The 14,199-nt window shown below is 40.7% G+C and overlaps 1 protein-coding gene across 1 annotated transcript; it reads right to left on the bottom strand.

Annotated features, from left to right (window-relative positions):
- Positions 1–271: 271 nt before the first annotated feature.
- Positions 272–13,529, bottom strand: PLIN2 (perilipin 2). The gene is made up of 9 exons (XM_058864834.1): positions 13,449–13,529; positions 11,368–11,424; positions 11,092–11,287; positions 10,355–10,437; positions 9,557–9,842; positions 9,046–9,230; positions 8,171–8,305; positions 7,229–7,519; positions 272–1,269 (listed from the first exon to the last, which is right to left on the bottom strand). The coding sequence occupies exons 2-9, from the start codon at positions 11,395–11,397 to the stop codon at positions 1,135–1,137; spliced, it is 1,341 nt and encodes a 446-aa protein (XP_058720817.1). The 5' UTR covers positions 11,398–11,424; positions 13,449–13,529; the 3' UTR covers positions 272–1,134.
- Positions 13,530–14,199: the final 670 nt, after the last annotated feature.

Raw genomic sequence — 14,199 nt, 5'->3', positions numbered from 1 at the left:
ATTTCAGTGACCAGACTTGCAGGCCCTCACAAGGACAGGTGTCCCAGGATGAGGGCGCAGCGGCGTGCCCGCGGCCGCCGCAGAGCCGCGCTCCGCCGCAACCCCCGTGACTGCGCCGCCGTCACACCGACGACACCGAGAGGTCGCTGCGACAGCACTTCGGCCTCGCCCTCGGAAAGAAATGTTAACAAGTCCGCCTCCAGTCCCGTTCCCATTCTCCCCATCTCCTAGAGAAGTTACTGTGTGCGAGCAAATGCAGACTCACCAGCCCTTAGCAAATAACTGAGTGAGATTTTATTAAAAGATTTCTTTAAAAACCACTGTCACTAGAACTCACATTCAATTCCTTCTTTTTTTCCAAATTTTCTTTTAGCCGAAGTCTTTATCTCTTTACTCTCTATTTTTCCTTTCTTTTTACAGTCTCTTTCCCTTCCTTATTTAAATGCTATCCTTATACCCAAAATACTTTAATATTGAAGCATTTACTCCCTTTTAGTCTCAGGTGCCACAGCTGATAGCATCATGATAAATCATGACATCATGTCAAAATATTTGCACACAGAAGGCATGTGGAAAGAAAGGAAGTCCTTTTGTGCATAAAGCACTCTTGCCAAAGGAAAGCTCTAAGCTTCTAAGCTCTGTAGGTGCAGAGCCTAACAAAAGAACCTGAGAAAATCTGAGATAGACAAAGTCTCTTACCCCTTCCAGCAGCAAAGAGGTAGATGCAGCACTGCTTTTCACATAGACTGAAAGGGGAAATTTGGTGGGCAAATCCTCATCAACTCCTTTTGTTGGCAGCCCTTTATGCAAAGCACTGGGGTGTTCTCATGGCTGCTACCAGCAGAAGAACAAATCATCCACAAAGGTCAGATTAGTTGGTTATACTGGTTAGGCTATACCTGGCTTGCAGAATGGGAACCTGACACCCATGCTAACCAATCAATGTAGCGTGCATTCCTTACACTGAAAAACCCAGATTTTTGATGCAGCTAAGTGAAACAGTACTGATTAAAAAAAAAAAATAATAAAATATCCCCATAATCCCTAAACTAGGCAGGATCATCTTTAAAAAGGAGAAATCTAAATTAAACATGGCAAAGGTACACTGTATCAAAAAGACATTTTTATGCTTCTCTATTCAGCTCTTTGCCCTGTAGTGTAAGGACCATTTGTGCGTGAAAAATCCTGTTGATCCTCTTCATCCAAATCCAAAATGTCGGGTACATCATCTGACTCTGAAGACAGGTCTGTAATAGTGAAATCTGGAACCTGTGTAGGAATGAAATTTCAATCAATTTAAAAGTAAAACTAAACAGATTTGTGCAGTACTCCTTCACTGAAGACAGGATACAAAGATGCTCAGCACCTCTAGAAATCAGACCAAACATCCTGATTACAGAGTGAAATATGTTCAGACATACAGAAATCATGAACCATTAAGACAGATCAAATACTACACAAGATGGAAATCAGTTGCTTAGAAGGTAGGACTTTATAGTAGAGATGGACAAGAGCTGAAAGGAGTGGACTAAATTTAGTGAAACTGGTGACCGGAAAATTATGAAAGGAGGTTTTTAAACTAATTTTACCTTTCTTCTTTTCACAGAAGCAATGGACTATACAAAGTAATCTGCCCTGAGGAGATTGATAGGGATTGCTGTGTTGCTCTGGATGCCAATGTCTGCATCAGACATTTTTTTGACGAAACCAAAACCTGGAACTGCAATGTCACTTTGGCCTCCATTTTAACTGCGTGTATTCTGTACTGCTAAGCAGCACAGGGTTTCAGGAATTGCCAGAGAGACATCAGTGGATACATGGATGTTGCAGACTTCTAAAAATGTTGTCTAAGACACTTAGGAGCTTAAGTCCCAACCCTTAAGTCCCCTTTGTAGGACTTAGATTACTTAGGCACATCTGAAAAATAGGATAAAATTAAGCAATTTACTCATAAGTTTTTTTGCCCCAGGTGAAAAATACTTATATCTGTAATATGATTCATAGTTAGTTTTAATGTTGGTGATGTGACATACTTGGAGCCAGACACAGTATCAGCAAATAACTACTGCTGCATTTTGACAGGACTGTTCAAAGCAACAGCAGCTTGTAGGCATTTCTGTAACTTAAGCTCAGCACCGACTGAAGTAGCATTTTTAATGCATTCCCTAACTACAAAACACCTTACGACTTACTTTAATGAGACAGTAAGCAATAAAAATCTATGCTTTGCCTGCTATGAAGGCAGGGCAGGAGGGCTGACAATATATTAAATAAAGGGAATACTGCTTCAGCTACTACGCTGTGCTCAACAAAGAAGCTCTGCATGTTAATTTACTGGTTTTACAGAATACCTATTCATTGGACACCAGGGATCTTTTAAATACTAGTTATTTATTAAAATTGATCTTTAGAAGAACTTAAGCAGCATGTGATTAACCAGGAACTACTGTGGATACCATGAAATGTGTGGACCACTTTGAGAACTTAAGCTTGATCAAAATAACATCAGTAGTTTTTGTTTCCCAAAAGATCAAAAGGCACTAGGAATGGAGGAAACACATCTTTCTACCAGAAAGAATTATTTTCCATCTTTCTGCTTATGGCAGTTTTCCTAAAACTCTCATTATTGCACTTAGAGAAAGCAACAAGTTTGCCCATTATCAGCATGTGATCTTGTATTTCATACTGCAGTATACAAATACAGGTAGAAAAACAATTCTTATGTTACAAAATATATTCTTACAAATAAGAATGTGCCCAAATGGATGGTTATATATATTTAAACTGACCAGGACACAGCCATGTTCTTTAAGTGTGTCTGACCAGTAAGAATTTTCTCTATTATACATTTAAGAGGTTTTTATTACTTATAACCATTTTATTCTTAGTGACAACAGAGTAATTGCTCACATTTAAGTTTCTGCCTTCTTCATCTCCTTAATGCATGCAGCAGAAGAACTTGACTCCTTTAATGTAATAGTAAAATTTTTGATAGCCATGAAAGAACTTCAAATTGCAGCATATCTCAGCATGAGTAAAACAGACTGGATGTCAGTATGATTCACCTCTGTTTTGACTGTGCTAAATTGTATTAGAATCACGTATTCTGACATCTGCACCAGTCTAACTAAAACAATGCCAAGCCCTTGGTGTTATGGGATTGCTTATGTAAAAGACCTTCGCTTCCACACCCACTTTTCACAGTTGACTCACTGCTTTCTTTCAACTTCCTAGCAATTCTTGCAATAAAAGAGTAAGACCAGATATAACTCCTTTTTCATGCAATTTCTCTTCATGATTCAGTATATCATTTACAAAGATATAATACTTGCAAAATCCCCACATGAAACAGTGCAAAAAAATACTTTGGCATTTTGTTGTCTTCATATATAAATGTTAATGTCAATTCTAACTTCAATCCATTTTTTTTCTTGCTAAGATTTTAGACCTGAGCCACTAGCATTTTGCACAGCATTCTCATTCTGTGAACTTTCAAAACAAGTGCTTATTTTTAGCCATCAGAGACTGTATTATCCAAAAGAAATAAAATTGCCTTGAATTGGCAATAAATGAAATTTATTTATCAAAACACTGTCCACAATACCTCCAGCAAGCTACTTCATGTAAGACTCTCTGATCATGCAAATTAGTAACCAAGCATACTTTAAAACAAGTTCAGTTTTGTTTCATCTTTTTAATTATGAAGGTTTAAAATAGCTTTTTAGTGGTAGTTATTGCTTTTTTTTAAATAGTGAGAAATAATTTATCAGTTGTTCTCAAATCTTTTCACATATTTTATTAGCTATAAAATATTACCTAAGTTGAATTTTGGAAAAGATTGCAAAAATATTAATCTTGAAGAATAAGAGATATTTCCAAAGCTTTACACCTTTTTTAGATTGAGGCAACCTAGCTGGAACTCCAGGCCTTATACAAATCTTGTAATTTGGGCTTGAACAATACTATAAAAATGTCTGCAAAACTCACATATCATATGGAGCAATTCACAAATGCTTATATTGAAAGGTTTTCTAGAAAACTATTATCAGCAATGATAGAATAATAGTTGTCTGTTAAATGCACCTGGGAAGAGAAAGTGTCAATTATCATGAACAATTTTTGAGCGATCTCTAGAAGAGAAAAAGTAATTTTCTGAATTCTAAATAAACCCTAAATAACCTTACAAGTGATAATGATGTTAGTATTATAACCTTTACTATCCCAGGTTTTCTGCAACTAGCAGCCTTTGACATTCTTCCATTTAGTCTAGTTTACCTGCCTTGCTGAAAATAGTTGAATCTACTTCCTGTCATTTTCAACACATCTGGTCTTACCATTTTTAAAAGTTTTCAGAGAAACCTCAAAATTTTCTAGCACAAGCTATATTCTCAAATGTGATTTTGGACTAAGAGGAAGAAAGCTTCTGTGCAGTGCAGCTGAGATGTTTAATAGATGCAGTTGGAGAGAAAAAGGTAAGATGTCAGTAAGAGTCTTCCTATTTCTGATGGGGGATGGGGGGCTGTGCGTGTATGGGTAGAAACTTAAAGACATTTGGGGGGAGGGCAGGCAGCATCCAACAAAACAAGCACCTACCACAACACCATGACACAGGAGACCAGCCATTAGGTAAGCATTTAACCAGGCCTTGCTCTGTTTGCAGCCACCAGTTATAGGTCAGCTGCCAGAAGTCCAAGTAACTTTTGAACAGAAGTCATCCTACAGCACATGGGAAGGAAGAAGTGCTTTGAAGGTTTAGGCTGGTAGCAACTTTTCCTTGCGTTATACTTCATCTGCTTGCTGCAATTTAGTAAAGCTGGACAGCCATGCAAGAATAGAAACCAGTAACACAAGACAGAACAGACACAATGTGCTGCATCTGCACTAATCCTAGATGATGCTGTTTATTTCTCAGTCCTTATGAGAATCTTATTTGATAGATCACCTCAGGATGAAGTCCCAGAGTAATAAGACTTTAAAGCATACATAGAATAGGAATTCCCTTCTTTGAACAGCCCACTCCTTCTACACCTAATTAGTTCCATCCAGCTCAGTTCCTGAGCATACCTACAACAGTGGATGCATTCTGTGGATATTATTGCAAATGGAAATAAAATTCTCACTGGACCTATGTAATAGTAAACTTAAAAAGAAATTATTTCCTGAAAGCACTGTCTCCAGAAGTCTTAACTCAGACCCTAGATGGAAAGGAGTCTCACCATCTCATGTTGATTTCATGTTAAACACCTCCCTTATATAAAGTGAGTATTAAACATTGTCAATTACAGAATCTTTACCTGCAATCCTGTTTTTCTACAGTTTCATTTAATACTGTCCTTAAACCAGTCTTCCTCACACTTCCGATCTAACAGCTAACCCTCTCACATTAGAAGGCTGGACAATGTATAATTTGCTTTAGTGCCTACACCATGCCAAGTGGAGGTATTTGTTCCATGTCACAAGGTGCGGCTATGTGATACGCTTTCTTTGAACTGCATTTTTGCCTTATACTGCTTTGTCACTTCTTTGAAAATGGTGGCTGGCACTGCAACACTAGATGATTGCAACCCCAAGTTGTATAGGGCATGCATCAGGAAAAAAGATACAACTTGCCTGGACAGCACTAATGCAAGAAAGCTTATTTCTTAGTAACTACTTCTTTTCCAGTGGAGGGGTTCACAGGACTTACTGAGAACAAATAATTCCACTGAAGTAGTTGAATGTAAACATACATTTGTCACTCAAGTTCAAGAGAACAAATAAAGTTAAGTTAAAACTGGTGATGCAGCTGAGAAGTAAACACTGTTTATAGGGTGTCAGAAGACAAAGCTGGTAGATGGCCATGTCATGCACACATAACACCTACTGTGAAGGGAGGAGAGGATTCTTTTGTCCATATCCATCTCTTTTCAATATTAGAACATCCATCAGCTCACAGCTTAGGTCATCTTTAAAGGTGACAACAGCAAGGATCAACAAAAGCATCAGTAAAGCTAAGACTCACTGGACACATACAAAGAAATCCGAAAGGAAGGAAATGCTGCAGCAGAATCTCATCTATCTATCAATACATACACAAACATTTTCAATGCACATCTACTTCATTTGCATGTCAAACTTGCTTTCTGCTGGACCCAGTTTGAGGGAGTCACAGAAGAGCAAGTTAGATTGTTTTAAAACAAAGGAGACAGGCTTTGGCTACTAAAGCATTTATTACTAACATACAAAAACGAGTTACAAAACAATGGCTACAAAAACACACACTCACAACAGCAGGCACCTGGGTACAAACAGCATGAATCTTCTTTTATACTGCATATTAAAAAAAACTGTTTATAATTATTTGGTCAGTCACTGGAACAGTGTTCATGAAGCATCTAGATGATGCTTTTAGTCATAAGGTTTAGTTTTTCAGTTTTTAGGTAGTCCTGCAAGGAGCAGGAGTCAAACTTGGCAAGACTTATGGGTCCACTCCAGCTTGAAATATTCTATAATTTTGTGGTCAAGTTATTGTGTTATACAATACTTAAGTTTATACAGTTAATGTTAAAATTGTAACAGCATTTAACTCCAGCTGACTCATTCAGAAACCCCACTTTCAGCTTTGGCATTCTATACTCACAGAACTTTTGTCATTAATTATGTAGCAATAGAATCTGAGATAGTCAGATGCACAATTATCAAATGTGTGATCTGAAGCAATCATAGCATTTAAGTGTAAATAGCTGGACTGTAGAACTTTTAAATGCATTTCATAGAAAGCTTTCATATAATTCTGGGAGAAATTAAGCAGCAAATCAAAGATATGGTAGATTTCATTTAGACTAACAGTATTAATAGTATTAATACCACTGAAACACAATGAGGGCTTGACAGAGAAACAGGGCGTCTTGACAACTGTCAGCTGCCCATAATTAGGCACTTGAGTTTAGTTTGAATTTTTAAGGATGGCTTAACTACACAGGACAATACAGCCCATCTACATTGGCCTGTAGATTCCCCTATTCCTGTATTTATAGACTGTTCACCAAAAAATGGTGAAAACAGATTTTTTTTGACAGCAATACTTAGTAAGGCCACTTATTTGGTCAGTCAGCCGAGTACATGCTTGCTATGCAGTTTATTCAGTAGTGTGTTCAGGCTGTTTGTCTTTCTGGATGGAACTTTCCTCCCCTTCACCTTTGCTTTCAGCATGCTGAATGCCAGGCAGTTGTAGGTAAAAGGGACCTACCAGCCAGTTGAGCGGTGTGTTGTTAACAAGATAATCCATCACATCATCCAGAGACTCCTTCATTTTCTTCAGCTGTCCTTTGCTGGCTGCAATAAAGCTGTCTGATAATTCTTGGAAGGAGGATGCTGACCGAAAGCTCTGGTAGACATCACCTGCCATTGACCCAACGCTGTAAACCTGATCCTGTACATTCTGTGGCAGCCCCTGTAGGCTTGAGACCAGTGTGAGGCAGGTGGTCTGAAGCTGCTGAGTGAGGCTCCGTGCAATAGCTAGAGTTCTTGACTCAATATGCTAGAAAGAACAAGCATAAGAGCACATTAGTGTCTTCTTATGACTGTAGCAGCTTTATGTTGATCAAGATACTTAAAGAAGCAAAGGGGATGTAAGTGAAATAAAGCTATAGCAGATAATAAACCAGATTTTAGGTCTGAAGCATCAAAGACTTAGAAGCAACTTGATATTCCTTCAGCACTCAAGTACTTTGTGAAAAGAAACTGATAGCTTCTACCCAGTGACAGTCAAGCAGATTCTTGTTTCAACTCTGGATAATAAGTCACAGCAGGTAAGTACATTCTAATCAATGAACTATCCCTGAAACCTATGTGCAGGACTCAGGGAGTCTGTGCCTAAAACTGCTGACATACCATTATTTCTGGTCTGGACACATCACATAAATGGTTTCTAGCTAATCTACATACAGATATCCCAAAATGGGTTCACATGCTAAACAGGAGGAACATTCTCAAGAGAGGAGAATGAACCCCAGAGGGTTTGCATGAAGTAGGCTCATTTAAAGAGTCCAGGTCTCCTACTTCTCAGAAGTCATCTGCCCTCAGCTTCAGCATCCAGCCTCTCTGTTGCACACTTCAGGGACTGTTAGCTTGCCATGACCTTGATGAGATACAATACATTTATTTCTAGTGTACATTTACATCTATTTACCTCAGCACTACGCAGATCATCACCATCACTTTGGCCTGTATTTTTCTTCCATTCTACCCAGGACTGATAAAGCTTTTCCTGAGCACCAAGAAGTTTCTTATTGGCACTATTCACGTTCTTTCTGGCATACTCGATCTGAAATACAGTCAAATAAGGAAGTAGAGCCAAGAGTCCAAACAGATCCTTTAGGGCTTCTCTACCTTGACTGTTTTGTAACTGTCTTTTAAAATACTTCATAAAATCAGTATAAATAACTTTCGGGAGTGCAAGAGTGTGTTTAGTCTCAAAGAATTGAAAACTGAAAGCAGTTTTTATGCAGTGTTCCCCTCTGCCTCAGCTATTTCCCCATCCCCCACTGGCATCCTATAGGAGGAATTGAAAGTGTCTAGGCCATGACTCTATGTGCAGTTTGTCATGTACATAAAGGTATTTGCTGGGATAAGACTATAAAGTACCAGAAGCGCTCAGAGATAGAAGCAGCTAGAGAGCAAGTCCCAAAAGAATTTGAAATTTTACTAATAAAAAGGACTGTTGTGTTTCTAAATTGCATAACACTTCCTTCACTGAATGGATTATGTATCAAAACCAGCACTAAGAAACAGGAATAAATCCAAACATGTTCACTTCTATTTCTGCAGTGCAGTTACATGCAATTGCTCATTAGTTCACATCTTAGCCTGATTTAGAACTCTCCAAAATCTCTTAATGGCAAATTCTTTGTATTTAATGTAATACACATAATACATGTAATAATGTATTTATGCATTTAATCAGAGAGCAATCCCTGTTTTCCTGTGACTCTTTTGGCTTTTTTCTTCACTCTAAACCAAGGCAAACATATGTTTTTTATATATCAGGTGAAAGCTTAAACTTACCAGACTAACAGTGTAATTGAGCTGAGAGATTGTCTCCTGGCTTTTCTGTTTAGCATCTCTAACTTTGTTTAAGGCTTGTTGGTAGGCACGTGCACGGACCTTGGAAGACAAGGATCCTAGTCTAACATAGTAGCTTGGCTTTTGGACTCCAACTTCAAAGCCTTCAACGTTTGCAGCTTCTTTCTCTAGGTATGCAGAAAGGAAGCAAATTAATCGCTGGAGGAAAACTAAAGAGGTCTGAGACAATTTTATCTGCCTAGTAACAGCTGAATACAGGGCTTGTTGAGTAGTCTTTTAGCACCAATATTTAGGCTGATAGACCACCTTACAGAGAAATCCTTATTTTCACTCTGCTTCCTTGTGAAGATGCTAATACTACAATCAGCAAGGCAAAAGCCAGTTTGGGAAGCATGTGCCCCCTTCGCCACTATGAGCAAACAATAAATAGATAATTGCTTGCTTCTCTCCAATATAATCATTCCAACAAAATCAAACCTTCAATTGGTCTTACCTAGTTCTGCTTCTGTAAGTGGAAGATACTGGTCCACAAGGGTCTCTGATTTTGTGAGAGCACTGTCCACACCGCTGCTCACCATTTGCACCACACGACTTCCCAGGACAGTGTTAATGCTGCCATTGACAACTGACTTGGTCATTTCTACGCTGTCTTGCACTGCTTCTTTAGTCTTGCCCACAACTCCAGTGATTGTGTGAGCAACAGTTTCCTTGGCACCAGTCACAGTGGTTGTTACAGCTTCTCTGGCTCCAACAACTACATCCTTGGCATTGGCAACAACCTGCCATAGGACATACTTGTATTTACTAGAAGTATTAGCTAGTTGAGAGCTACATAATCCAGGAAATAATAAATTTATGCTAAAGCTTGTACAAGTATTGGTTATCTAGAAGAAAATTTGCCCTGAAAAAATATGTACAAGAGAATAAAGAACATGACTGCCACACAGCTTTCAGCTCAAAAAACTTCAGTGAATGTAATCTAGGTGCTTCACACAGAGCAAGAAAGAGGCAAAGACTCACATTTTAAAAGACACCCACCAGTAAACTGCACCTATAGAAAGATGTTGTCAAGTGGTGGGCAATTTAAAACAATGGGAAAAAAACCCAAACAACTCAATGGTCTCTCAAAGGCAACAAACAGTTCTACAGACACATCTCTGATTCTCTCCTTGCTTCCAAGCTGTGCTTCAGGCACAGCTGTTTGAAACGTGTCTCCCTGGGGTTTTAGTGATAATAGAAAAGAAGGGTGTATGGCTCTTCTGTTCAACATACATAAATGGAAAGAACTTACCTTGTCGGTGGGTTGATTCAGTATAGGCAGTCTCTCTTCAATTTTGTCTAGACCTATACAAGCATAGTTGTTGGCAACTACAACTATAAAAGAGATTACAAGAGTTGGTTTTAATTATTTTTCCCCAAGTAAAACAACTCAAACTGAAAACTTGTTTTGAAAAAGAACTCATGCAATATCCTTGAAGTAGTTTCCTCCTCTTTTCAGTGAGATTTGAGGCAGCGAAGCCAAAGAACAAGGCAGATTTACAATGTAAGAAAAAAAATTCTTGCAGGCAAAGAAAATGCATTTGATAATTCACAAGCAACTTGTAGAAGAAGCTGAAATAACTCGCCCTTTGCCATTCTATAAAACCAGGCTTCTGGTTACATCAACCTTGTGACACAGCTTCTAAATTTAACTAGTTCTCAGTGTAAGAAAATGCAGCAGTAGCATTTGAAACCAGGTGAAAAGTGAGGAAGGTATTGAGCAAGAGACTGCGTAATAACTTCACATATCAAAAGTCATCCATCAATTTAGTATTGCGAAAACTGGAATATGCTTTCACTCTGGATTATTACAGGTTTTTTTAAAGTCTTATCAATGTGTAATCAGTTATGCAACGTCAGGCAACAGGTTCAGTCAGCGACCCAAAACAGCATTCAAGACCAGCATGACCATGTTAAACCATAAGTGCACCTGGATATAAAAAACAATCAGTTGAACTAAAGTTATGAACAGCTTCATCTTTGCCTTACTTTGTGGTTCCAGTTTCTGAATGATAGGCATAGCACTTGTCATGGCTACTGATGTGATCGTCTTCACTCCTTTCTCTGCTATCTCACATACTGACTTCAGATAAGGATGATTATCCTTTGTGGTGATGTAAGCTGTGGACACCATGTCATAGGTGGAGCTCACCAAAGGAAGGTTGGCAACCCTCGATACAATGTTCTGTTTAAAAGAGAAAGGTGTTACTTGACTCCTATTTTTCCGATCCAGACAAAGAAATTATGGGACTTACTCAGACATACCTGCTGTGGATCAATTGCTGCCAATGCCATTTTTTCACTTCTTGAACCTTGCACAGCCTGTGAAAGAAGCATGTATGAGTTATGGCATCATATCTGCTCATTCTAAGCACCAAAACCAACAACCTTTCTGTGATCCACCCCATTTACTGGGACCAGGATGTTCACATTCATGCATACCGAAATCAGATTGTATTGTAACAATTTACAAATCCAAAACTTAATTTAGGTAATGCAAGTACAGCATATGCACAACATAGGCTTTGAGATACAGCAGTTCATTGATGAACAACCAGGAGATGGAGTCACTTATTTTTTTCTGGAAGAATTAAGACAGACTTATCTGTTGAGCCAGGACAAATAGAAGCCATCCTGGAAGTCACTAAAAATCTAGTTTAGAATGTCCAAGTCAAACAAAGAATCCACCACCAATAACTTTAATCAGATCAGATCTTCTGGGGAGCCCACCTAAGGCTCACTCTGTTCTGCCTGCTAAGGAGTTAGCATTCCTGTGACACGGAGAGCATTGGATCTCCCTCCTGCAGAAAATAAATCTCCTTTATGCTAATTTAGACTAAATTATTACACATTCCCCATTGAAATGAGTTGCAAACATTGGTCATTCAACGAATGTACAGTACTCAACATGCATTCCAACATGTATTCTCATGGAGAAAATACTAACAGCTCTCCCCACAATAACCCTGTAGAAGGGGCAGAGTATTGCAGTACCACGTAAGGAGAACACACTGAAGCACACTGTCATCCTATGCACACGTGCAGGCTGAACTACATCTTTGAGAAGCACCTTTTCCACTAATGATTTCACATAATGCTTAAGTTCCAGAAGAATCTGCATGAATGAAGGCAACAAAAACGTAAACTAGGAGTCCGTGCTCAAAAGGATTGTGGTTTACAAGGTCTTTTGCTAGGTTTGTCAAAAAGCTAACAGCAGTTTTCTGTCTCATAAGTATGACAGCAAAAAAGGAATGTGTTAATATTCCACCTGAGGTAAAATAAAACTTTTCCCCATTACATAATGGAGAACGAGGACAAAGGCATCCTGTTAACATTTTGCAGGCATATTTGCACATATTAACATGCGATAAACATATACACATGCGATAAAGTAATGCCTGTAATGAGACTGTACATGAAACAAGCAAGACAAGTAACAGACAATGGTTACAGCAGTAACAAAGACGTTTTCCCTTCATTTAATAAGAATTTAAATACCCGCAGGAACTTGTAACACTCACACAGTATTACAAGTCAGATCACTTCGGAGTTCAGCTGGATTTCACTATGAACTGCAAAGCACACTACAGAACAAGGAAGATGATAACGGCACAGAATCTGGCCTCTGAAGGAAGAAGGGCCGTTACTTTAAGGATTATTCAATGTTCGTAGAGTGTCTCATAAAATCCATCCACACAGGGCATGCATTTGAATTCTAGTCAATAAACTGTGAAGCTATTCTTTCTCCTAAAGAAAAGGAAGGCAACTAGAATCCTGCACGGTTTCAGAAACCCCTTGAATAGGTTCAGCCCTAGCTAAAGTCGGATCCACTCCTCTGGAGCATTTGAGTGAGACGCCTAGAATCCAAGTCCAAGCATATTTCAGAGACAGCAAGCGCTAGAGAGGAAAGCGCTCAGGCTACTTCACAAGCTTCATTCCTACTCTCCCCCCTCGCTACGGGGAGAAGTGCAAGAAAGCAGCGCAGCACAGCAGCCGCGCCGCCCGCTCTGGCTCGCCGCGGTACCCAAAGCAGGAAGGCGCACTGCTTTCCCAAGTGCCTCCACGGGCCGCTTCCGGGATGGGGCATTCCAACGCCGCACCCGGGGGCGGACGAGGCTCTCAGGACTTTCTAGTCCGGGCGAGCCTCGGTTAGCGCACCGAAGCGCGCCGGGCCGCGGTGGCAGCGGGGGCGGCCCGGCGGTCAGCACCGCGCACGGGGCCGCACCCCCGCCCGCTCCGCCGCCGGCTCCACCATATTGCGGAGTCAGCCCCGCGGGGCGGGCAGCAGCCCAGCGCCGCCGCGGCCGCCCAGAGCCGCGCCGGAGCACCGGGCCGGCCGTACTCACCCGGGAAGAGGAAACGGAGCCGTCGCCGACTGGAGCACGGGCAGGGTCGCGGGCACGGGCGCCGCCGCCGCTGAGTGGGGAGCGCCGGCCTCGCCCCGTTATTTATGGGGCGTCACCGCCGCCGCGCGTCACCGCCGGCGCGGGGCGGGGCCGGACACGTAGTGACCGCAGCGGCGGTCAGCGGGAGGGCACTGCCCTGTCCTGGAGCATCTCGCTGAAGGGAGCTGGTTTTGCAGCTGGTTGGTTTTTTGGAAGGGAGTTGGTTTTGCTGGTTCTGCAAGACCAACTAGTCTTGCAGAAGGCCGGTATACTGAAGCACAGAGCATGCTGAGTTGGAACGGAATGAAAAGGATCATAGAGTCCAGCTTCTGGCACTGCACAGCACCATCCCCAAGGGCCACACCATGTGCCTGAGAGCACTGTCGAAACGTTTCTTGATCTCTCTCTGTCAGACTGGTGCTGTGACTGCTGCCCTGGGGAGCGGGGTACTTCCCTGTTCCCGTGTCCAAGCACCCTAGGGATGAAGAACCGTTTTCTAACATTCAACCTAAACCTCCCCTGAAAGCAGAGCAGAATAAATGGAGCAAACCAGAATTTTTCACTTCTTTGAGCAGACTCATTGCAGCTCTGCTAGCATGCACACCAAACATTTGCGTGCACTTTGCTCTTTTCATTGTTGTCATCTGAGAGTTCTCTCTTTTCCCAGTCATATGGCTTCTCAAGTGTAAACCACTCAGTGTGCCCATGTCTA

Source organism: Poecile atricapillus, chromosome Z, assembly GCF_030490865.1.
Source record: "Poecile atricapillus isolate bPoeAtr1 chromosome Z, bPoeAtr1.hap1, whole genome shotgun sequence".
Classification (NCBI taxonomy): Eukaryota; Metazoa; Chordata; class Aves; order Passeriformes; family Paridae; genus Poecile; species Poecile atricapillus.
This window is presented reverse-complemented; position numbering and strand designations above follow the sequence as displayed.